Genomic DNA, 25,911 nt, shown 5'->3' with positions numbered 1-25,911 from the left:
TAAATAAATGACAGGTTAAAAATGCATCCTGTATCCAGTATTTACCCACTCAAATTTACCTCCTTCCACACCTGGAAGAATCTCACTGTTACAAGTACCGTTTCCTCCCAGTGCCTTTTGTGGTGCAGTGACTTACCAGTAGCAAATCTCCATTATGCTGAAAATGTGTGGTTTGGAGCACGTCATCAGTTTAGGTCTATGAGAAAATAAGTTGCACAAAGCAAAAAGGCTTCAACAAGGGCAGGGTTGGAAAGAGGAGAGTCAATGAAGGGAAGAGCTCCCTGGTAGGTTATGCCATGACATTCTCTGTTCTTTGCCAAAGATTTAATGCGTGGCAGGGAGCGTTACCTGGGTCCCAGTGTCTGAGCCAGAGGCCCGTGGTTGGCAGGTTGACTGGAACAGTGTGTGCCCTGAGCCTGGTGAGTTTGTAAAAGCCATCGGCTTTTAAAGTGGCTTTAGTAACCTACAATTCATCTACTGCCCTTGTTAGGGTTGTAATTCTTAGTACACACTGAAGCTGACAATAAACTTGTTGGAAGTGTCTGCAGTGTAAGTCAACATCACTGAACAAAATTATTCGGCACAGGTATTTCAAAAGGTAAAGACCTCTGAAGTCACTCATCTCATCTGTAAAAAAGCTGCTCACCAAGCAAGGTGGGATCTCCTTAGTCCATGCTCCGTTTAAAAATCCAAAACCCTGTGATTCCCACTACGTTTCTCTGGAGACAATTTCACAGGGTAATACACGTTGCTGCTGAACTTATTTTCTTGCTGCTTATACTATATTTACCCTTTTTGTAGGTTGATTGCTCCTAGACCTCTAAATTCAGCAAGACACTGGTATTAATTCTGAAGCTTCTTTTTGCTTCTTTTACTTGTCTTTTAGCATAAAATCTACAACTATTTAATTCTTTCTTCCTAAACCCATCATCCTATTTGTAGGTTTCTCCTTTCTCAGAGTTCCTAAAAGAATATCTGTCTTGTGATAATGTGGGAAGATATATCTCAGGCAAAAGGACACCTTAACTTTCTGCAAGTTATGTTTTTATTTAGGGTTTAGATGAGTTTTGAGAAGACATATCATATTGACATGATACCAATGCTTTTGTTGACTTTCTTCTGTTCCCAATAATTTCATACCTATAATATTCCACCTTCTGTGATTTATGGTTTTTTTTTTCATTTCTGTGAAGAGCAAAACAACTCTGGGTTATGCTACTCTTGTGGGCAGAGAGGACTTCTTCAGAGCCTTTCTGGACCAAAGCGTTTGAGATAGTTGACTACCATGGGCTAGTTCTACATGCTTCAGGCCTGTCGCTTTAATTAATCAAAACATAATTCTTCCCAGATTCTTCACCCTTCAGTTTTCCCATCTGGACATGCTAATGCTAAGGATGTGGTGGAAGTCAGGGCCAAGAGATTGTTTGAGATTTTTGACTGCAGATTATTTTGTACTTCTTTTACCAGGTCTGTTGACTGCTGTAACCAGAATGCGTGCGCTTCAGAAAAGGTACTTCTGTTCTGATGTTCTATGTTTATATTTTTATATAAGGTTTAGCAAGTGAATGAAAGCTTTTCAGATCTCTGCAGGAGTATGTGTAATTTGTCCATCATTTCTGGATTTCTAGTGGTATTCTCAATGGGTTGAAGTGCTTTTTCCATTTCTTCTCTCAGTTCTAGACGTCTCACGTAGATAGTGTGTCGACAGGTGTTGATGGACAAGCAATTTACAGTAATCTCTTATGGTGCTTATTCTGTAGCTCCCTGAATTATACGTGACATGCTGCCAAAGCTGAGCAACTGATCACCAGATACTGGCATAGTGTTAAACATGGCTTCTGAGGCTGCTCAGAATTTCCTTCAGCCACTGTCTTCTTGGATGTCTCAAATATACGAAGCTATCCAACAAGCAGGAGACTCTATATCTGCTTCACTGCTGAATTTGAGTGGAGTGGGTCGTAAGTCAGAAGACGAGAGGAACCGGGACTTGGAGAATAATGGAGGAGTTTATGAGGATTATTCTGAGGAATCAGATGATGAACGACACCTGGACCTCTGGGATGAGGAATACTTATATCCTAGAGAAGATGATCACATTAGGGGTCCTGATCTTGCTTCACAAGACCTCCCTCGTGGCTCTGGCATGGGTCTGCAGCAGCAAAAACAGGTTAAAAATACCAGCAGCTTACCAGAGCAGTATGTTGAAAGCACCGGGTCTTTGATAGCCAATGGATCCTACTGGACGAATGAAGATCTCCAGCCGCTTGATCGTCTTCCTCCCATCGCTGAGGAAGAAGGTGAGCCCTCTAGGAGGATGGGAGGTCATAAGCACAACCTCAGCTTGGGTGGCTCCTTAAAAAGTAATAATGGCAAGGCAAGTTTTGCAGGTAAGCAGCTAGCACGCACCCTGACAGTATTATCTAGACCTGTCTTTTCTGGTATTGATTCGATTTAGTTGCCAATCTGCTCATTATGTTCTGTGTTGCTGTTGTTTCCCACAGCTAAAATAAAACTCCTCAAACCAAAATCTAACCTTTCCTCTTCTGTTTCCAATTCTGCTCTCCTTTGTGAGACTAATCTCATTGAAATAAGTGGAAATCTCCAGGGTGAAATGCTGTATATTAGAAAGCAATTGGGCCCTTTTGCTGTAGCAAGGAGTATTTTGCTCCCCCATCTTTTGTTTCTGGTAGCAGGACCCTGCAAAGGGAGTGTTTCGCCTTAAGCCTTTGCTTTGAGAACCATCTGCCTTTGCGTCATTGCTATTAAAGATATATATATAATCTCAAACCTTGTTTCTTTGTGCCAGGAATCTCAAGATGTTACTATGCCATGTGCTGTGAAATGCTGTACTAAAAAGCCAGCCATATCTCATGATTTTATGGATGAGAGGCTCCCAAATCGCTTTCCTCTCCTCCCACCACCCCCACAGGCTTTTCAAACGAGACCGAAGAGGACAGCAGGCAGGAGATTATGAGAAGGAGAACTGAATTTGATATTTTCAGTTTTAAATAGGGCTAACTATGACTTCTGATCGTTGAGTGACATGAGCAGCTTTTCAGACGATTTGTGTTCAGGACTGAATTTCAGCCATGTGACTTGTACTCACTCAGTATCGCTCTAAATGTGGCTGCAAGTTACCTGGGTCACAGAGAACTGATGGGGACATGTGTCCCAACCACAGGCAGGAAAGCTGCAGTCCTGCTGACGCCGTCCTTGGGTCTTGCTGAGTTAAAGCTGCTGTTTATGAACGTCCTAGGAAGGGGGATAAGGCAGGAGAGTGGGGCTACAATATGGAGCTGATGAAGAACTTGAGACTCACTGAGGGTCTTCAGGATTTGGCTTCAATATCTAAATTCTTTTTTTTTTGAAGCAGGCAGTAGATGTTCTTGAAAATGTTTGTTTTATAATGACCAAGAGCTTTTCATCACTCTTGGCTTCTAGGGAAGTCTTACATATTTAGTCTTTTCTGTGCAAACTGCGGAAGACCAGCCTGTTTGTTTTTGTATTTAATAGGAAAATCAGACTGAGAGGGTATAAACCTTGACGGTGTTCTTTAATGCATGTTAAAATTAGCTCTTTTCTTTATTACTATTCCTCACACTGTTATGCCCGGGGAGTAAATAATTGAAAGGAGCTTTTGGTCTAGCTGTTCTGTCTGCCAAACTGGAACTGCTTGTTTCATATTCCAAGTGAACGATTGCCAGTTCTCAGGTTAAGCACCCCAGAGCTGTATCTCTTGGAGCCCACCCAACCTCTAACCTGTACAGATCCCCTACCTTCTGGTACCCCTGTACATCACCTGTGCAATATCCTGCCCACAGGATTTGTTCATAGGCACCAAGTCAGTGCTGCGGGGCTGGATTTACTGCTTGTGCTTGGATTATGTGTCTAGTGTGTGCACAGACACCATGGAGCAGGGCATATAGTGTCTTTTCAGGAGGTGCTGGGGCCATGGATCCTCCCAGACAAGTGCTAACCAGGGCGCAGCCTTGTCTCCTGCAGAGCCTGTACCCCCAAGAGAGGCTGTTAGAGCAATTTGTGGCGAATCCTGGGGCACCTCTGAGTAGGCTGGGGAGCAGCCACCTGCCGAACGCATTATTCCGATGGTGGCCTCCAGATCTTTGTCCTGTCTCTGAACTACACCCTTGATCACAGTGGAGGGAAGAAAAAGTGGTGAGGTCTCGGGGAAATGGGGGCCAGGAATGGGCTTCTGTCACTATCAGAGCAGTTTCTCACCCGCAGTCTTGTCTGCAGAGACATCTGAGAAAGAAGGTCCATAGGAGTATGTGATGGACCAGATTAATTTTCCTGGTGAGAGACACATAGAGTGAAAGCCAGATAGATGCCAGAGTGACTTATCGCTGCAGCTGAAGGACAGTGTCACTCTGAACCCCTCTCCTAGCTGAGAGCAGGTACTTATCAAGTTGCTGTTGGACTCTGTCTTAATGTTTATTGGCTTTCCTTCTCAGTAAGCTGTCTGGAGCCGTTGTGGGCTGGAAGGCTGGCCTTACAGAGCTCCCCAGCACCTACATTGCTGCTGCCTAGAGCTTTCTACTTTCACAGGAAGCGCTTTGGAGGGCATTGCATAGCTTTTTAGACCAGAGGGAATGTCACCCCAAATGCTCTCAAGTAGTCGTTTATCTTTTTATCTCTGCAATGCATTGCACAAAGGGCCATTCAGTGATCTCAAGACTTTATAGTCATGCAGTTGGCTGTTTGAGAGTTGGAGGGCTGGGAGCTGATGCCTTTTTTTCTCAGAAAATAAGTTGTATAATAGGAGAGAAAGTGCTGAACTGTGATTTGAAAGTGTCTTCCACGAGATCTTTGATGTGGAAGAACTGGTTTTGCTCTTCTAAGTGACCCTTCACTTCCAAAACACACACGTGCTCTTTGCATTTCATTTTTCAACTCTTTATTTCATCTTTTTCCTTTAGATTCGTTCTCTAACATCCAGAGTATGAACTCTTCTGATGGTAACCTAGACAAGCAGAGAGGCTGTAATACCCTGGCAACTTAAAATTTCAGTCATGGATTAAAATGATCAAGAGAAAATGTTTGAGGTATCCTTATTTCTGTTAGCTTTGTTATCTAACCCTAAGTGACAATGCAAGCGAGCATATGGACTTGCTGACATTCAGCAAAGGCGTTCAGTAACATCAATATTAGCTTTGAACATTTTTCCTTCCATTTGGCATTTTTTTTCCCCATTTCTGCAAAATACCTGTTTCCTGTTTATCCTTATATTCTTTTCAGAACATTGCATCTTGACTTTATTTCACTTAATGTACTGTATTTCTCTCCACAATAGAATATTTTAAAGCTAAATTGGCACAAAACAGTAGCAATGCTGAGTGCTTTTTGTTGCCATGGAAATATTTCTGGGCACTTACTGAAGACCTGGTTGCCAATAGTAATGTAACAGAGAAAATAGATATGCTTCATTTAGCAGCCACTGGTGATTAAAGAGCCACAGAAACCTGTTACAAGGTCATTCCAATATATAGTTTATTGGGTTTAGGGGGAAGAAAACTCACCAACCCGAGATGAGAATAATTCTGTTTTAAATACGATGCAAAACAAAATCCAATAGTTGTTCCCCTCTCATAAACTTAGAGCACGCTTCTGAGACGAAATAAAGTAAAATTGCAGTTAAAAACCATCATTACCCCTTCTTCTTTTTATCAAATATGTTTTTGATCACATTTTTGCCTCCTAGGAAATGTTTCCTAGCTCCCAGAGTAGCTTTTTTGAGGCCCCAAAGCAACACACATATTATTGAAAACCAATTTTAGGCTTAGGGATCTAATAAAGCATTTGAGCAATGAAATTCTTGGGTTCTTAAGTCAAATGTCTGTTAGATACTGTGAGGCATGCTAATCAGCAGGGTGCAGGTTTGGCTGCCACTGAGTCCTGATCTGTGCTTGAACGATGCTGGTAATGTGCCAAGGTTTCAAACAAATGCAAGGAAAAGTTTTGCACTTTGGATGCTTTTGATCTGCAGTTTAAAGATGAGGAGGTGGTTCAGCAGGAAATGCTGCACCACCAGTTGGTTTACGAGGTTAGCGATGGGAAGGCAGACCCTTCCATGCACGCAGATCCCTGCCACCATTTGCACGTCACATAGTTGTAAATTTTGCAAATACAGATAAACTCGCTCTTGCAGCTTCCTTGAGACCCTCCTTTGTTGACTAACCTCAATGTTTCTGATAGAGAAACTGTCTCCCATTGCAGAACAGGGAGGGAGCAGCTTTTGCATCCCCCCCGCAGCTGAGATACTGCTGCTGAGCTGACTGGGGGTGGCTGGCGAGAGCGTGGCTGCCAAATCCATCATTGCACATTTGGCTTAAGAATTGAAAAAAAAAGCAGTGGAGCAATAAGCCACTTCAAAAAGTAGTGCACTGCAAGCAGAAGGGTAGAGCTGGCCAGTCTGTCTGCTTCCCAGCCTGAGTCTACAGAGGGGAAAAAAAGGTAATAATGAAAAAGGTGAAGAGCAGCAATAATTGTGCCATGAATGCAATGGCTTTAGCCCGCTTCTTCCTCAGGGCCTGTGTCCTTGGCAAACAAAAAGTCAAAGTGACCGTTAAGTTAGCAGTTTCAGGAGGCACTGCTCTGAAAAGGCATGGGGACAGGCACACCAGCTGAGCTGAGTCTTCTGAATCAGAGCTGAACTATTTTTGCACCGCCGAGTTCTGTGATTGAAGAGTCTCCCGAGCTGTCTGACACTGTGTTCGTAACACTAGTGTAATTTATATGTGAGCACTTACACTTAAACTGCAGGAAGTCTTTGGAGATTCTTCTCCATCAATTAGACAATCTCAGTGCTAGCTAAAGGTTGCATTTCAGTTGCACTAAAATAAATTTTTTGACCTTGAAATACAAGGAAGTTTGGTGTCCTAGTAGGAATCTTGTCTAGATGGCTAGATAGTTGTCTGCGATCCATGTGTGAAGGGAGGCATGCCTCTGAGGCTCGGGGAGTTTTTAAAACTAGAAAGCACTATTATATTTACTTACCTTGGCCTCCAGCTTAACAGGGGTCATTGATTTTTGCCAGTAATTGCTGTAGTAGAGGAAATTATTCTTTCTGCCATATATGAGCGATCCTGCCCTCAGTAAGTGACCCTTCATATGGCTAGGAATTCCTAGGCATGAAGTAAGTTTTCATTAGGTCCTATAAACCCATATAGCGAAATATACCTATAACAAAAAAACGTTGCTTGTGTGATAAATAAAACTTCTGCTTGAACCTCAGACTAAAATAGAGAGGTGGCTCGTTTCCGTGTAAAGATCTTAAGTGTCAATGAATTTTGTCACCTATCTGGCTAAGGGGCCAGCTGATGCTCTAGCCAGGATGTGGCCCTATAAAAATCAGTGCCTGTACTCAAAGCAGGGCGTTTAAAGAGGCTGCACTGGTTCAGTAGCACCACTAGGACTGAGTGGAGGAAAGCAAAGGCAGACTGGACAAAAGCACTTCACAGAAAATACTCCAGGCCGCTCGAGTGGGAGAAAGCGTAACGTGACTGGGGTTATGCATCTGGTCTCTGAAGAACGCGGTACGAATCCGCAGCTTTCTGAAATGAAGTGCAGACGTGAGTTTGCATTGAATGCTTTCTCTCTGGGAAATTCAGAACCACTCAGAAAGTGTTTGTGCACAGGCTTTTGTCCTTGTGAAGGTGGCTCCACGTTCCTTTTTATATTTATAGTACTCCTTTGCAGTTCCGTTGTTTCAAAGTTTCAAATGATAAGGGATCTTCATCCATGAATCCAAAAGTAAGTGGTGATGAGAGTACACAATAGCCCTGAAAGGAGTGTGGATTGTGGTATGTCAGCTTTACAGCTGGGGGAATGAAGCCAAAGACTGGTTCAAAACAAATCGGCAAAGGTGCTGCCGTTATGGGCTCTGTCTTGGGCCTGTCAGCATTGCTGTTCATCCTCAGCTGGTGATTTTAGAGGCAGTATCTTTGTAAGCCCACAGTAGTTTGGGTTTTCACCAAGTTTCTTGTCTGGTGGGCAGAGCTTCCTCGTGCCTAGCGCCCTGGTGGGCATGAGAAAGGATGCTCTGTTCGGGAGTACTTGTCATCTGCTTTTGCCATCTAGAAGGTTGCATAAGCTGTGTGGAGAAGGATGTATTTGAGAGGAAGAAATGGATTTTGTAATTCAGTGCAGTTACAGAACAAATTGTGTGTGTGAGCGTGTGTGTTTGTGCATGTATTTTCTGATCCACTTTTGCTAAGTGGCATCCTCTTCCCACTCCCCATATGGCAGTTGCGACTCTATCTTCCTTTGGGAAGGTTGTTTAGGACTCAAGAGGCTTCATTTACCAATAAACAGCATCTTGGCAGCATCTGGGAAGTGCTGCCTCTCTCCTAGAAACCCTGCCTCCTCACCTTCCATCTCCTACTACAGGCGAGGCAGGTGTGAATGATCTCATTGTGTTGTGGTGGAGGTTACGTGCAGGCATACTAGCAGCACTCTGCAGAGCTGGAACGTAGTATTTCTGTTGCTGATACAAACAGTAGTACCTTTGTCTAATTTTTTGTTGTTGTTGCTAGCTTGGCCCGCTTTGCAGAAGGCTACTTATGCAAGCCCATGATGGCAGGCAAATGCTTGCAGAAAGGATTGACCATTAGGACTTTTGGAAGCATGGCCAATCCATCTCTGTTTCCTGCTAGCCTCTTCGCATAGCTTAACAGCACAAAAAGCAATAATGTGAGCTTATACGAGATGGGATCACTCTGCCAAAAGGGGAGCTGGTGTTGGTCCTCACCTCTTGCCAGATAGAGGTGTGGATATGACTTCCTTGTGCCCGGTTCATTTTTGGCTGTTGTAATGACCTAGTGGCAGCAGCCATAGTTTTGAGTGGCCTCATAGACTCCTGAAACAGTTTTAATAACCAAGGGGGAAGACTGCAGTGAAAGGAAAGAGGGAGATTACAGTCATGGAGGAGAAAATGTGCAATTTTATGGACAGCGAATGGCATTGTTGGGCTGTACGTGGGTCTTCCAAGTAATGAGGAAGGTGTGGTTGGGCTGTACCTCTGCAGGTGCTGTTTGCTTGGTTCTTGTGCAGTCTCCTCCTTTTGAAGGAAGGCTTCATCAGCACCTGTTTGTAGACCAGCATGAATGACTTAGGTTGAATCTTAAACCAGTCCATAGCAAAATCTGTAGAAAATCCCTTCTAATGACCATGAAAATAGCTGATGCTCTCATGGTTTTACCACCCTACCTAAAAGTTCTTTGATGTTCAGGCGGGTGATCCCCTGTCTAGAGAGCTCAGTATCCATGTGAGATGAAGTATCCCTGGAGGGACTCATTGCACTGGGCGTGAGTGCTAGCCCACGCAAGCTGGGCGCTTGGAGACATTTCTCTCCTCAGGCTGAGAGAGACTCAAGCCCGTATGGTCTATACATAGCAGCATAATTTGTGTGGAAGTATATTCCAGCAAATAGTATGAAAGTGGTGGTGCTGGAGAGAAAGCCCTGAGTTTGGATTAATGAGAGCACTGAGGTTTGCTGAAGCTCTGTGTCGCTGGGTCAATTTTGGGGTCTAGACTTATCGCCATAAATAATGTAGCTATAAAACCATTGGGCCTGAGGGTGCACTTTTTCAGTTGTCAGTAGCTGATGTAAAACTACAGCTGAGATATATTGCCCTTCCCCGATCACACAGTTGTGCTACTTTCCACGTGTGGCCTTACAAGTGTGGTGAACTGGACCAGTTCATTGCTTCAGCTGAGAGTTACCAGCCCCTTCCCTATTACTTTTTAATTAGGTGAGTTGGCCACATGATTGCTAAAACTGAAACGAGGGGAAGGGAAGGAGGACAGAATTGGCCCTTTTGGGTGACAGCTTTGGTCCTGAACCTGTGCGAGTCTTGTTGCACCACATCCTCACCCACTGCTGCTGCTGAAGCCTGTGATTTTCCCAGGAGTGCCATGGAAACGGTGGTGTTGCAGTGGTGGTAAGGGAGGGCTGTGGTGAATCAACCCTCTGGTAGCAAACAGAAAGTTTCAATTAGAAAAATCAGTGTGAAAATAAATATCTGCCTGGTTGCAATGCAGTTGTTATCTGTAGCAACCCCAAACAGTTGAGTGCGTGGGAGTTGATTTCCACCCTGTTAATCAGCAAACAAAGACCTGTGGGTGTGAAGTTGATGGTTGCAGCGTTGGGTGCTGTGAACGGTACGTGTGTATGCTGGGTCTAGCAGGTTGTGAGTGTGGCATAGCGAACCGTGCTTGAAAGAGGAGCAAGAGGGGTATCCTGGGTTTCCTGGGCCAGTTTGGTTTCTGCTAGGTCAAAGGCCGTTTTCTGGAAGCAGCTAATGCCAATTCAGAGAAAATTCCTTAAATGTAGTGGAGAGAACTTACAAAGTGACTCCCTTGCGTTAGAAGGAGAAGTGAGTATCCAAGCTAAGCAAGCAAGTAGAAGAGACGATTGATGGGCAGCCTCAAGAAATTCAAGCCACAGCAGTGTGAAAGCTACCAGCAAAACTGTCATAAAAATAATCCTTATAGAGTGTAGTGATAGGACAAGGGGCAATGGATTTAAACTGAAAGAGGGCAGATTTAGGTTAGATATAAGAAAGAAATTCTTTACATTGAGGGTGGTGAGGTACTGGAACAGGTTGCCCAGAGAAGTTGTGGATGCCCCATCCCTGGAGGTGTTCAAGGCCAGGTTGGATGAGGCTTTGAGCAACCTGGTGTAGTGGAGGATTTCCCTGCCCATGGCAGGGGGGTTGGAACTAGATGATCTTTGAGGTCCCTTCCAACCCTAACCATTCTATGATTCTATGAAATTTGTGCTTTGTTGGAAGGAAAGGACAGTGTTTTCTAACTCACTGGCCGTAGGGATCCAGCAGTGTGTTTAGTTTCCAAGTCCATGAGCGTTTACAGCCCCACGCCCCAGAGCAAACACAGCTACGCCTGTGCCCTGCAGTGTCCCCAGCACGGACACAGTAGCTGCTGGCAGAAGGTGCTTTTCTGCCTCTACAGCTGCATGTTTTCTTCAAGCAACCTAACCTGGGCTGGCAGAGGGGTGTAGGCTGACTCATGGATCTAACTGCATCCATACCAGGGCTTTCCCTGGCTTCGCAGTGTCTCCTACAGTGTGTAATCTCTTTTTTTTTCTTCCACTTCTCCACAAATCCTGGGCCTGTGCTAATAAAACCCAATAGCGTAAATGAAGCCTGACTCATGTTTACTCCACATGTAAAATGTAAAGTAGGTGATTGGGAAAATCAGAGATGATTGTGCCTCTGCTTCTTGGCTGCCATTTCCTTCAGCTATGGCAGAACCTTAGGCAGAAAAGTGAGAGTCAGTTTGAAGCTAAATCCCATGTTCCTATTTTTAAAATCCAAATTTTGGAGTAGGAGAAAAGCACCAGGAAGAGATGGTGATTTTCATGCTGTTTGCTGTGGGCAGTTCTCTATTTCTTTGCACAGCAGTGTGCAGAATTGGAGTTTATTGCTCTGACTGCTGCATTGTTCGGCTATGGAGGTGCTTGATGGTCAGAGCCACATAATGACTCGTTTCTGATTACCCTCTGACTTTTTTGCTTTGCTTTTTTTTTTCCTTTTTGTTGGAAACATCTCCTGGTCTGAAAGCTGCCAAGCTGTGATTCTCTCTGCCTGCATCACATACAAACACCCCAGTGTGTTTGCCTTGGAGAGCTCCCAGTTGGTTTGTTCACAGGGTGAGGACAGGTGATGAGGTAGAGATTGATGTGCTGCATAAGCAGGATGCTGTCACTCCTCACTCAGCAAAGAAGGGCGGACCTTATGTTTACCACTGGGCACTAAATGGCTCCTTGGTTGGTATACCTACCAGAAAGGGACAAAACCACATGGGGCTGGGTGGAAGGAGAAAGCCCAGATGAAGGCTGCCTTCTGTTCATTAGTAGACAACCAGGTGTTAGTCAATGGTGCACGGTCACTGTGCACAGTCCTCTATGTCCACAATGACATGTGTAGAAACATGGATTTACTGTGTCACAGCGCATTCTCTGTCAATTTTAAGTGTGTTTGAGGTCTAGGTGTATGTTTTGGATTTTGTTTCTGTTGTATAAAAAGAAAGATTTTTGATGATGGGATTGTATCTCCAAATAGTTCTGAGCGTAAATGAAGGCATGGGGTATTCTCCTCCTGAATTAAACGTATAAATCAGGTTCTTGCGTTACTTTGTACTTTTGTTGGAACTCCCAGTTCAAATGGTTGCTGGCAAGAGTGAGAAGGTGACTCCGGATTGAAGGCACTGCAAGTTGGAGCTGTAGTTGCATGGGAAGCAGCAGTAGCAGCTCCACATGTGTTGCTAGATGTTCCCTTTACAAAATGTTCCTCCATTTTTCTGAGAAGCTTTAACATATCTGTTGTTTGCAGCAGGCCCTGGCAGTTTTCCAGAAGACAAACCTTTTCTTTCTGTGTGCAGAAAGTTCCGGGTTTTGCTGAGTTAGGGGCCATTGCAGATCACTGTTTCTCTGTGTCATCCTGAGCATGAAAATTTGAAGGTCAGGCCTATGTGACTGCTTCTGTAATAGCAAAGAAACGGCACAGAGAGCTCCTGGGATCTCTGAGTGTATGCATTATGCATTAGATGTACTGATATTGTCTTTGGTTATATGATCAAACACATTTTTTTTTGCTATAGTACTTCTGTTTCTTTAGGGCTTGGTGATGCTCCCATTGAAACTCTCACTGAGTTCCTTAAAGCAGAACCAAAATCTTAAAGAAGAAAGTGGGCACACAAGGGCAGCATTAAATGTATAGGAAAGCAGAAATTTGGCATTTGCAAACTTTTCATTGTTCAGCCAAAATGACTGTTGTTTGTTTGATTTTTTTTTTTAACATGCAGGCAGACAGGATGCATGCAGTACATCTATATTTTACACCTACACTATGTATTTTATTTGGTAATTTTTTTTCTTGGATAAGCTTTGAGCAAGCGATAAGTTATTCTTTATACTTGGTAACACTGCAGAGAATTCTTGAATTATTTATTTCATGCATTTGAGCTTAGTGTATTTGGATGCCTCTAAGCTAACTTTGTATCTGATTGAGTGTTTGAAATTTCTGAATAAATAGTGGTAGTTTGAAATACCTTGCCAGAAAAAGAGGTCACCCTCCTTCTTCCCCCACTGTCTCCTCTGGGGGGAAAAAAAAAATAAATCCCACATGCCTCCTTATGAGTGGTAGGAAGTTGATTTGTAAAACAGATGCTGCATAGAAGTAATTGAGTTGAAGTTGCTAGAAATATGTATATGCTACACAACATCTGCAGATCTCAAGAAGTATTCATTATGTTTCCAGAATTTAGATTGTAATTATGGGTCCTTTATTTAAGTTGCCATGGTGATATAGAAAATGTTTCCCCCTTGTCCTTTCCTAATCAGGACACTTGTATATTTGAATGGTGAACGTTTTTCTCTCCCCTGGGTAAAGTTAGTTTATTAATACAGAGATATTAAGTTGACACGGAGCTGTCTGCTGCTCAGGCAGAGCTTCAGCAGCAGACGTATCAAGCATTTGCTACAGATTCCCCAGTGCCACCGTTTAATTAGCCTGTATGCTTCCAAATGCTAGTAAGGAATAGCATCCAGTGTCATAACAAGTGAAGCAGTCATGCTTTGGGGATTGGTAAAGTTCAAGTGGCCAATAATATGTCAAACGAGGCCAAACTCCTCCCCTCCATCCCTTCGCCCTTTTCCTTCTGTCCTAGAAAAAGGGCTCTGCTCTGTTTTGCAGGGAGTTGCATGCAGGTCACCCCAGGGAATGCCCTTACAGAAGTGGTCCAGGAGTGCTGCATCCACGTGGCCTTTGCGAAATTTCCTGTAATAACCAGAATTGTAACTACATTAATGTGGATTTGTTTAAGTATACAGCCTCGTGCCCACGGACCCAGGATTTTAATGTTACATTTGTTTTAGAAAACGATGAAAGATGTGGGTTAATTACTGAAGATGATATTTTACTCAGGATTTTTGGCAAGCTGTTTGAGTGAAAAGTGGACTTTTGTTTGTACTGGAATGATTTTTATTTTTTATCTTAAATACCCAAAGATATACACATATAAATAGAACTTACCAGTATTTGCCAAGCATTTAAATTAATTTTGTAGAGTTTGCATGAGCTGCAGGTGGTGAATTGACAACACAATTGACTGAAAAGGAATGTTTAGTTTTATGTGTTTCGATTATTTGGATAGATAGTAGCACATTTAGGCCATAGAGTTGTTACAGCTTGAAATAATTACTGTTTAAAAAAATCTCTAAGAAACTTATTTTTAACAGCTTACGTAAAACCAATCGATTTTTATCATAGCTGGTCACTGACCATTTACAAACTAATGTCTAAAACCTTTTCCGTTTTTATCAGAATAGGAACACTTAGCTTTTTCCTCCAATTGAGAGCAATTTTCTAGAAGGAACAGCAGGCTTATTGTCAAACTGTGGCAAATCAGACCAGAGGCTCAAAACTACCAGCGTGGCAGCGTGGAAGAAGCCAGCTTCTGCTGGACTGGTGGTGGGAGTAGTTTGCTTTGGTACTGCCAGCTTCCTTGCTCTGTCCTCTGCCCAAGGAGTTGGGTGCCATCTTCTACACAGCAGCAGATAAATGCATGGAGCAGTGCTCGCAGTTGTCATGAAGTTTATACCGCACATTTTTAATAGACCCAACACAGTGTGTAAAGCAGGATGCAGCTTCCCCACCTGTAGCTATGTGGTTGATGTGCGATTTGAGGTGAAAAAAGGTGTTTTCCTTCCCAAACCAGGCAGTGTCACCGAGAAAGCTGCCCTCCACCTGTTTGTCTGCAGCGCTCGTTTGTTCAGCTGCTTGGGTTTGCCATGGCGATTATCAGAGTGAGTCTTGGCAACCATATCATGTACTTCATGCTCCAGAGCAAGCAGCGGGCCGGCCACGCTTGGCAGCTGGCTCGTTCACACGCGTGTACGCAAACACGCACGTACACACCGACTGCTCCCTTCTCTGTGTGCACCAGTGGGTCAAAACATCCCGATTTTGTGCCTCCTGGCAGGGAGATGGGCAAAATGCTGCTGCGTTTTCATCCCGAGAAAGCCAGGCCAAGTGTATACAGTATGTATTGAACCCTCCTTTCTCCATCTGGCGGATGTTCTCGCCCTAATGAGGGTGCAGTCATCTCGTACTCAAAGCATGTGTTGGTAGCAGGAGGGGAAGGGCATTCACAGGGACGTGCTCAAATGCGTATCTTCACTGTTAAAGGTTACGATTTACATTGGTCTCCTGAGTTCCTCTGCCGCTGGCAGATGGAGTCAGCGATGCCTGTTAGCCATGTGCCATAGTTATGTGTTTAGGTCAGGTTGTGTCTGAGTTCCCTTTTCTGTACAAAACAAGTTCGCTCTCCACCTGATCAGGAGCTGAAGGGGAATGGAAGCATGACTGAGTTTTCAAGTCCTTTGCTTACTACTTCGTCTTTGCACAGGCTGATGATTTTACGAGTGGTTCTCTATGTCTGTTGTGTCTTATTTTGTGTTCTGCTCAGTTAAATATCTTTGGTTTTTTTTAAAAAATAGGGTAAGTGCAGAGTTGAGCAAGGTCTAATAATATATAAATGTTGCTGATACAATATGACATCTGCAGGTTTTTCAGAGGTTGATGAAGCAGGTGATTCTCAAGTTCATTCCCCAGTCCTTGCAAAACCCTTGGTCCCCTTTTTCTCCCTAGAAGGTCCATCTGACAGCTAGAAGTGTGCCATGTCATCTGGCTTCTTGGCCAAGAGCAGCAGACTGTGTAAAGCCTGAGTTGTGTTTTTCTCCCAGTAAACAGTTATGGGGAGGATGAAGAACAGACAGCATCTTCAGGCAGCAATGATGAGGTGATTAAGCAGTTTGAGATCTCCGTGTCATGCTCACAGAGTTTTCGATCAGAAGTATCTGAAAAAGCAACACCGGCAGGCGTGGAGCGTAGACACAAGTTCAGCCGTTCGCTCACCAGCCATGAGGAGTACTGTACAGAGGTATCTGAATGCGAAGGTACTGTTTGCATGAAATACAAAGAAGTTGGAGTCTTCAATATCTGTAGCCTCAACATGGAGAGGTTCTTTTGTTGTGGAGAACAAGTCCTGAATCTTGCTTGCTTTCTTACTAAACTTGGTTTCCTTATTGGTTACCTGCAGCTCATTTCTAAAATACTTAAGAGGGAAGAATCTGGATCCAAGCCCTGCTGAAGTCCATGAAGATCTTGCCATTAACTGTATACGACTTTTGAATTCTGGCTCCTAATCCACAGGGATTTTCATGGCTTTTATTGCCAATTTTTACAGAGTAAAGACTTCAGGACTTTGTTCTGAGTATTTTGGTCTGTGTCGCTCAAGTCATTACTTTAGCAAGCCTTTTAGCAACAGTTGAGTATCTCCTTTTGTCACAGCTTTGGAAACACAAGGTGAACAGTGAATTATGCTGTATCGTTTGCCAGCACATACGCCAAGTGTCAGGCAATGACAGAAACTAAAAATTTATGGCATAGAAGGGAAGAATTTTATGATCTTCTATGGACTAATGTAATGGCTCTTTTGTACAAACAGAGATGAAATGCATTTAAAAATGTAACTACTTAGAAAATTGGCCTGAACACATCCTAAAATCTGGAGAAGTTCATTAGAGGGAAGAGCCATGAAAGTGCCCTTTGTTTTTCGTTCCATGGAATGTTTTGATTTTGAAATACAATTGCTTGATTTTGATGCACCCTCTGATTAGAGCGATCATTTCAAGATACGGCTCTCCATTGGACTCTTCTTCTGGCACAACATGGTGCAGAATTGCTCTTACTTTTGTTTTTAGAGGTACTATTAATATTGTTTAAATAGCTGCTCAGAAACTAGATGAAACCAGATGTTTAAGCCTGCTTTCACTAAGACATTTGGTTCTCTGCTTCATTCCTCACTAAGCTCAAGATTAGACCCTTCGTTACAAACAAATGCCTATAAACTAATCCTTGGGTACGTCATGTCTCCTTCAAACCCAGAGAGGTTTCTGAAGCATGTAGAGCTGCTGTTACTTGGATGTACAGTGGTAGTTACACACACCTACCGCTCCCAATATGAGATGTTTATTGGGAAGAAAAGCTAAGTGGTTGGGGTAATCGTAGGTAACTCTACACCCTGCTACCCCTTAGTTGCTGGCCCGAGAGCTCCAAGTGTGTGAGAGTCCATTTTGGCCCCTGGATGGTGCCATCATCACAGAACACAAAGATTTGTGCATGTAAAGCCATCATTGTACCCTGACAGTGTCTCTAACACTGGCATATGATCCCAACCTGGACACAGCACTTTTGCAATATCCTTCATCCCTCCCACCCAGAAAGATCCAGAGGATCTTCACTGTGAGGGTGGTGAGGCACTGGAACAGGTTGCCCAGAGGAGTTGTGGATGCCCCATGCCTGGAAGTGTTCAAGGCCAGGTTGGATGAGGCTTTGAGCAACCTGGTCTAGGGGAAGGTGTCTCTGCCCATGGCAGCGGGGTTGGAACTAGATGATCTTTGAGGTCCCTTCCAACCCAAACCATTTTATGATTCTGTGATTCTATACAACTGTTAGTTTTCTTTTCTTACAGAGTCAGAAATCTGTAACAAAGTTAGGCACACAGCAAAGCCGAGCATCTCGGAGAGCCCTGAATAGCTTCTCTCCCACTCAGCCTTGACATACGGCAAAGTCTTCTCACGTCATGTTCTCACATGAGATTTTCCTTGACCCTCTGTTTCTGTTATCAATGTCAGGACAGTCAGCACTTCGGACTCGTTTAGCTTCTCACCTGTTAAAAATCTTTGTAGCAACCTGAATAGAGTTGGAAAGAGGAATGCACACTGCGGGAAGGAAGTGTTTGGAGGATGCTCTGGGGAGCTGAATGGCTTGAATGCCAGCTCTGCCCACAGCCTCTCTGCAAATCACCCTGTTAATAAAGAGCCTATTTTAGTTCTGGAAACATGGAGTCTTCTCAGGCTATTACCCAGCATGTGGTAAATTAAACAATCTTGGCCTGATTGCATAATGTCACTTGAAATTTAAGATTCTTTTTCTCTTTAACCCCTAAAATTTACAAGCCATTTTTGTTTAGGTTTATTGTAATTAGATAATGATTCTGCTCCTTTGAGGCTCTTCTAGGAAGTTTTTTAGCACTTTTTGATGGCTAATCTCAAAATAACCAGGGGCAGAGGCACTGTTCAGTCTCCTTGCATCTGGTTTGGTTCAGTGTGAAGGAGCACGTGGTGCCGGGGTGCTGCAGAGTGATTTTGAACTGGGGCTGTAGCAAGGGCCAGGCGAGAGGGTTACTGCTATATAAGGACAAATATGCCTCAGTCTCACTAACTCCGATCTCTGCTGCTGTTACTGTCTTTCAGGAGGAGGGGTTTGGAAATCACTCCTCCCAGCTAGGAGGATTTCAAGTCCAGAAGTACCTAGATCCATTCTGAAATCCTTTGCTCCTCTGGACCATATTTAAACAGGTTCTTAACTTTCAGCATGTGTTGACATACAGTCTAGAAGAAGGGATCAAATTTCTTTCGTTTTGGAAAATCACAAAGAAAAGACTTGCTTATTCTTGTAAAAGCACAGTGATTCACTGCAGTCCACAGAGCAAACATCGCCTCGGTCAGTGCAGGTAACAGGCACACATTAAACTCTTCATCTCAGTGTTTCTTGCTGGTCAATGAACTATGTGGTGTTAATTTAGCAAGATCTACTAGGCTGCATCTTTTAACTCTGTCAGTGTGTTTTAGGAAGTGATGAGGCCTCTCAGGACATTTATTTAACACATTATAATGCTTCATAGAACTGCGAGATTATGTATCATTGAAAAGAAAAAAAAAAAGATACGGTAGGTTAACCAGCCCATTACCTACCATTGTGAGAAGGGGACTTCACAGTATTTTCCTGCCAGATTCTCAGTGTTTTGATGTGCTGAGCTTTCCCTGTATATCTGGAGAGATGCTTCCAATCCCAGTACCGGTTAGAGTTCTGTTCGGAGATGATGCTCATCCTTTCATCTGACAAAGTCACAGATTCTTCATAGCCGACCTTGAATACAGACTTTCCTGATTTATTGTGATTTCCCAGTATTTCCCTGCCTCCTCCTGGCTTGTGGACGCATGTGGCACAACAGGGAAAGGTTGGGGAGCAGGACTGGAAAAAAAAAATCACACTCTTTTAGTGTACAGTACTATGCCCTTAATTTTAGAATTGGCTGGTATTGCTCTGCAGGGACTCTTGGCTAATTAAAGTTCAGATAGTTAGATAATGCTGTCTCAACATATATCCCTGATGCTGTGCTGTTTATTCATGTCAGGTATTCATAAGACAGTTGACATTTCTCCTTAAGATCTCTCAGGTAAATTACAGGCATTTTACGGCTCTGACCTTTTCCTTTACATGAAGAACTTCTGTTTTCACCATTTTTTTTTTGAGAATACAATGTTAGAACGGATGTAATTGGAGAGGTGTAGTTGTTCTAGTCGGTATGGTTGGGCTATTACCTGTAATGATCCTCTAATAATGGTATTTATAAGTGATTATCTCTTACTAAACTACTTTAAATTTAAAGAAAAAGCCAGACTGTTTCACTGAATGGTTTTGGTGAATCACCTTTTCCCTTCCTTTCCATGAATACTACATTTGCTTTCCTAACACATTCATTTTGTGCCTAAGTCTTAGGGAGATGGCTTGCTCTATTAATGTATTTCTGGAGTTCTCCTGTTATGAATAGCCCTTTATGGCTTTAATGTAGTTTTTGAAAATTCCTCTATTATTGATCTAGATATTATCCCAGCAGGAGTCAAAACCACAAGACAATTGTGTGAGGATAATTTCTTACTACAGTAGCATTTTATTCTGAAAGCCTGCTGTGTGGTGTGTGCTTTGATGGATGACCCACTGTTTAAAATGTGTATTAGACATTGGCTTGCTAATTAAATGCCTTAAGGAGCGCCTGTACCCATTCAGTCTCAGTAAATTTTCAGAATTTCTATCATTTTATTTCTTGTTTACGTTCTTATGTTTACTTCTTTCTGTTTTCTGACTTTGTAGAGAAGAATGGGAGTAATGGCAAAAATCAAATTACTTTCTACCCTTACTCAAGAGTTTCAGCTCAGGGCAGAGGTGAGACAATGAGAGCTCTCGGTTTCAGAACTAGGTCTGCCAGATGGGAGGATGAGGAGGAGAAGAGGTGGGTTTTGCATTTCAGAAGGGAGTGAGAAGAGCACTCACCTGGAATTTGAGAGATCTGAATTTGGATCCCTCTTTCCTCCTGAAGGACCATCTCCCACATCTCAGAAGAGGACCATAATTACAAAGCTGTGGGATGCTCTCAGACTTCTCTGTTGAAGTGCCTGTGCTTGAAGCATTTTACTGGGAGGGAGAATATGAGACCATTCATACTGAAGAAAGTGGATAAAGTTATTCTCCTAATCTCTGAGCTGTTAAATTGAAAGAATAGCCAAGGAGAGGGACAGGGTCTTCTGCACACCTCAGGAAATGTTTCCTGAGTATAATCCCCATTCCCCTTGTTGGATTTTCTTTTTTTTGTGTGTGTGGAGCAGGTATGAATCAGAAACAGCATATTTCTGTTAAGGCCAAACCCAGAATTTCTTCTACTCTGAAAGATTTGGGCTTTTGGTTCTACACAGAGGATGTACAGAGAATCCTAGAATGGTTTGGGTTGGAAGGGACCTTTAAAGATCACGTAGTCCAACTCCCCTGCCATGATCAGGTTGCTCAAAGCCCCTTCCAGCCTAACTTTAAACACTTGCAATGATGGGGCATCCACAACTTCTCTGGGTAACCTGTTCCAGTGTCTCACCACCTCATAGTGAGAGTTTTTTCCTTATATCCCATCTAAATCTACCCTCTTTTAGTTTAAAATCATTAGCCCTTGTCCCGTTACTACAAGTCCTGGTAAAATGCTCTCCATCTTTCTTAGAATCATAGAATGGTTTGGGTTGGAAGGAACCTTAAAGGTCACCCAGTTCCAACCCCACTGCCGCAGGCAGGGACACCTTCCACTAGATCAGGTTGCTCAAAGCCTCATCCAACCTGGCCTTGAACACTTCCAGGGATTGGGCATCCACAGCTTCTCTGGACAACCTGTTCCAGTGCCTCACCACCCTCATTGTAAAAAATTTCTTCCTTATATCTAATCAAAATCTCCCCTCTTTCCATTTAAAGCCATTGCCCCTTGTCCTATCACTACACGTCCTTGTCAAAAGTCCATCTCCAGCTTTCTTGTAGCCTGTTTAGGTACTGGAAGGCTGCTAGAAGGTCTCCCTGGAGCCTTCTCTTCTTCAGGATGATCAACCCCAACTCTCTCAGCCTGTCTTCATAGGAGAGGCGCTCCAGCCCTCAGATTATCTTTGCGGTCCTCCTGTGGACCCACTCCAACAGCTCCATGTCCTTCTTATGTTGGGGGCCTCAGACCTTAACGCAGTACTCCAGATGGAGTCCACAAAAGAAGAGTAGAGGGGCAGAATCCCCTCCCTTGACCTGCTGGCCTACACATCTTTTGATGCAGCCTAGGATATGGTTGGCTTTCTGGTCTGTAAACACACATTACTGGCTCATATCCAATGTTCCATCCATCATGTGCATGACCTTGCACTTGGCCTTGTGAACTTAATGAAGTTCACATTGGCCCACTTCTCAAGCCTGTCAAAGTCCCTCTGAATGGCATCCCTTCCCTCAAGTGTGTCAGCTGCGCCATGCAGCTCGATGTCATCTGCAAACTTGCTGGGGGTGCACTCAGTCCCACGTCTATGTCATTAACTCTTCCAGTCCCTGCCTTGAGATTCAGGGACTCAAGAGATGCGGGACAAGCAATTGCCAGTGAAAACTGAGGTAAAAAAAGTTGTTGGGTACCTCAGCCTCCTCCGTGTCAGTTGTCACCAGATTCCCTGTCTCATTTATCAGGCAGGGAATGAAAATACTGATTCATTTAAACCAAAGCAAACTAATCTTTTTTCTTTTAGACACAGTAATTAATACTATATTTTAAGTATTTGAGTTGGAGACCAAGTTTGAAAAACATGATTGTTCTATAGGTTTGAGAACAAACAAGCAGGTGCGTGTGAACAAGATGACCTCCAGAGGTCCCTTCCAACCTCAACCATTCTGTGAAACCTTTAAACCCCAAATAGCTGTGTTTTTAAAAAGGAAGTCATTCTGTTTTCATTACTGTCGTCAGCTGTCCTGGAAGCACAACTTGTTTTCTTTCACTGTAGCTGCTCCTTGCTTATTTGAAATAGATGGAGGCAGAATCTCTTTTGTGTTCCTAAAGCAAGGCTGGCATCAGATGCATTAGGAGGAGGAGGGTCCTTGGTTTCCTTCTGAAAGTGCTTGCAGAACACATTCAAGGCCAAATCATGATGTTATTTTCATCTATGTCCCTGCACATGTAGTTATCTGTTTCGCTCCACCCAGACAGCTCTCACTGATGCCTTCAAATAGAGAAAAGTGCCCCGTGTTCAAAATAGAAACTTTGATGGTGCGGAGAAGGTATCTGTGGTCTGAACCGGAGAAGATTATTTTATTCTCGTTAGTGAACCTTACTTTAGGCCATGGAGTAAGTGTATAGAATCAAATTAATTAAAACTAGTAGAAGCAGGCAGGAATTAGGGAACACATCTCTCCTCAGTTGTCAGTGGGACAGTTTAGTCCAACATGGGATTTGGAGTTCCTAGTTGGCTTGTGGGGCTGATCTAGCGCACCCAGGCTCTCAAGGATGGGTGATAGCGTTGTGGTGGCACTCTGTTATCTCCATGAAGCTCCTTTCCTCACCAGCACCATCCCCTTGAGGGCAATGCTAACTCCTATCCTTTCCTCCTCTTCTCCTCCATTGGAGGAAATTGCTGATACCTGTTTATCAGGCCTATGCTGTGCTTTCCTGTAATTTATCTGACCTGTGTTTTTCATGGAAGCGATTGCTTTGGGGCCGCAAAGCAGTCCCAAGGCACTTGAATACCCGAAACACTCAATTGATAATTGCATTTGGTGGTTAACTTCTTCAGGTAAGGCACCTGGTTTCTCTGTTCAGGATGGGGTGAGAAACAGCCATGTCTGCTCCATCAAATGCTGATTTATACAGCATTTGTTATTTTGTAAGTTCAGTGCTGCAGTACGTAGAAGTGGAAACTCTCTTGCATACACTGGAGACAGGGCAAAAAAATAAAAAAGAAAAGAAAGGAGAGAAAGGTACATTTGGGGAGGTAGAGGGGGAGGAATTTATTCTAATCCCTCTGAAATTATTATCTTGCTGAAATTTGTTAGATCTGGATGGACTAAGCCAACTGAGTTACCAAGACAACCTATCCTATCATGAAGATGACCCTGTATCTGTTGATTCAAGAACAAGAACTGAGAGCAGGGGCACTGGGCAGCATGAAGGACCTAGGATGGCATCCAGCATCGCTGGCAGCAGTAGCCGGCAAGCCGCAGAAGGACGTCTGGAAGTGGAGCAGCATTTACCAACCAGGGATGTGAAGTAAAATGATGCTACTGACAGCTCATCGGCTTGGACCCCTGAGGTATGGTGAATCGTCATTTATTACACGATATCAGCTTTTGAAGGATACTGGGGGCCAAAAATTGTTAGGGGAGAAATGAAGTGAAAAATTGATCAGCACAGCACACGATAATCACAGAATCACAGAATGTTAGGGATTGGAAAGGACCTCAAAGGATCATCTAGCCCAATCCCCCTGCCTGAGCAGGACCATCTAGATCAGGTCACACAAGAACGCGTCCAGACGGAATTTTGAACATCTCCAGAGAAACAGACTCCACAACCTCTCTGGGCAGCCTGTTCCAGTGTTCTGTTCCCCTTACTGGGAAGAAGTTGTTCCTCATGTTTAAGCGGAACCTCCTATGTTCCAGCTTATATCCATTTCCCCTTGTCCTATCATTGGATGCCACTGAGAAGAGCCTGGCTCCATCCTCATGGCAGTCACCCTTTACATGTTTATAAACATTAATGAGGTCCCCCCTCAGTCTCCTCTTCTCCAAGCTAATGGTGCTCCTGTGTGCATGAACATACACCCCTCTCATATCTTTCCTCTTTTTCTTGTGTTTTATCTCTTGCTACTAACACTCATTCAGAGAAGCTGTTTTATTGCTTGACTTCTAACTGCCATCTTTGAACTGAAATTGGAGCCATTAACTGCCTGACAGCATTTACTATCATTTAGCAATGGCCCAGGGCTTTGGACTAGCTGTATGTGCAGGGTGTGTGTCTAGGGACATGGTGTGTGGTCACTGGGTCAGATTTGTGCCTCTTTTTCCAGGTGGTTTCTATGGCTTAGACAATGGAAAGCATCTGGAAAACTGGAGTCAACTGGTGAGGGTGGCCTGTGACTTGACCAAGTGACCATCACTGTGGTCCTCATTGATACTAGACATCCTTCCAGGAAGGAGAGAGCCTGAGAGCTCCTCTGCTTTCCCTTAGTTCTGTACTTTATTTTGAAGCCTCAAGAAGACATTACAGATTTTAAGGCATTGTAAACACCTGATGACTTAGCATTCCCCTTTTCTCTTATAATCTTTATGCGTGATGTGTTGGTTTTCATTATTATTTTACCACAAGATTGAATTGCTGAAAGGTATCAGCCTGCATCAGACAAATTAAAAGCACAGCACAAAGGTCACATCTTCTGCCTGAGTTAAAAGAGACTGTCTTCAGCTGTGGAAATTAATACCTCTGTTACACTCTGAGCAACAAGGCTTTGAGGGAAAGGTTCCTTTCCTCAGAGCATGCTGCCTGCAGCCAGTTAAAGAGATGAAAAGCAGCTCTCGGAGCATATGCTCCAGCCCTTAGGGGTGTTTTGAACAGCATTTTGGTTTGCTGCACAAACCAGTCCCGTAAAATACCTACACAACACATGGGAGTTCTGCACAGCGACAGCCCTGCCCTCTCTTTGCTGTGTGCCTCTGACACACGCTGTTTTTCTGCCCATCTGAGGCTTTTCTGCCTTTTCTGTGTGTGACGTACTTTGCCATGATTCACATGTGCCAACAATTTCTCCAGTGTCCTCTTGTGTTTCTTTGGAATACATCTCATTTTGCTCCTGTTATCTACGTTTTCAAAATGCAAAGAATGGTTATAGCATCAGGGGGCAGATATGCCCAAGTCCAGTTTATCTACTACAAGCAGCTTCTCATCCAAAGGTATTGTGTGGATTAATGAAAGACTTTTTATTGCAGGAACTAAATGTTCTGACATGCCAGAAATGTCCAAGCACTATTATGCTCACTCAAAGGACCTTTCTTTAAAGAAAAAAATGATAATTTTATGCCCCTGCAGTGGAACCACAAGTACCATTTCAAAACCTTGTCCATAATTAGGTGCTCTTTCAGGTTTCTCTGGCAGGAATGGACCTAATTTACCTAGTAAAGTGAACATTGGCTGTCCCAGACGACCAGGTTGAACATACAATATCCATCAGTATACTTGGTTGACATCTCAACAACTGTGCTAGGAAGAGGGAAAGAAGGAAATTCATATGAAGTATCTAAAACCCACACTTTCCTTGGATTCCAGTTGAAGTGTCTGTATAGCCAATGCATTCACAAAAGGCTCACAGCCCCAGCTGAGCTCCGAAACCAAGGGGAATTCTGTCAATGACTTCCATAGAAAGAAGATCGAGCATCCATGAGCATCCATAAGCTTTGTGTGCTGCACACCTGTACAGGGCTGAGTCCCAGATAGCACAGTGCTCTCTGAAAGAGCCAGCCCATGAAGTCTCTAAAGCTTGGTTGCCCACAGAAAAGTCACTGCCGTAGAGTTTGGCATTTCTCTTTCCCTCTCTGCTTCCAGTTCATGCAGTTTCACTGCAGTGGATGTGGCCACAGCTATAATAGCACAATTTGAGATTTCCTGAAATCCAGATGCTTTCTAGCTCTTCTGCCAAAAACCAGA

The 25,911-nt window shown here is 43.5% G+C and overlaps 1 protein-coding gene across 1 annotated transcript in view; it reads left to right on the top strand.

Annotated features, from left to right (window-relative positions):
- Nucleotides 1–25,911, top strand: part of SYT16 (synaptotagmin 16) — a 104,793-nt gene that overhangs the window by 62,912 nt on the left and 15,970 nt on the right. Inside the window, 2 exon segments of the mRNA XM_086613318.1 lie at nt 15,782–15,994; nt 23,268–23,524. Of these exon segments, the coding sequence (XP_086469444.1) occupies nt 15,782–15,994; nt 23,268–23,524 (470 nt within the window).

Source organism: Tauraco erythrolophus, chromosome 6, assembly GCF_009769465.1.
Source record: "Tauraco erythrolophus isolate bTauEry1 chromosome 6, bTauEry1.pri, whole genome shotgun sequence".
In the NCBI taxonomy this organism is placed as follows: domain Eukaryota; kingdom Metazoa; phylum Chordata; class Aves; order Musophagiformes; family Musophagidae; genus Tauraco; species Tauraco erythrolophus.
The sequence above is the reverse complement of the archived record's forward strand: the minus strand, read 5'-3'. Positions and strand labels throughout refer to the sequence as shown.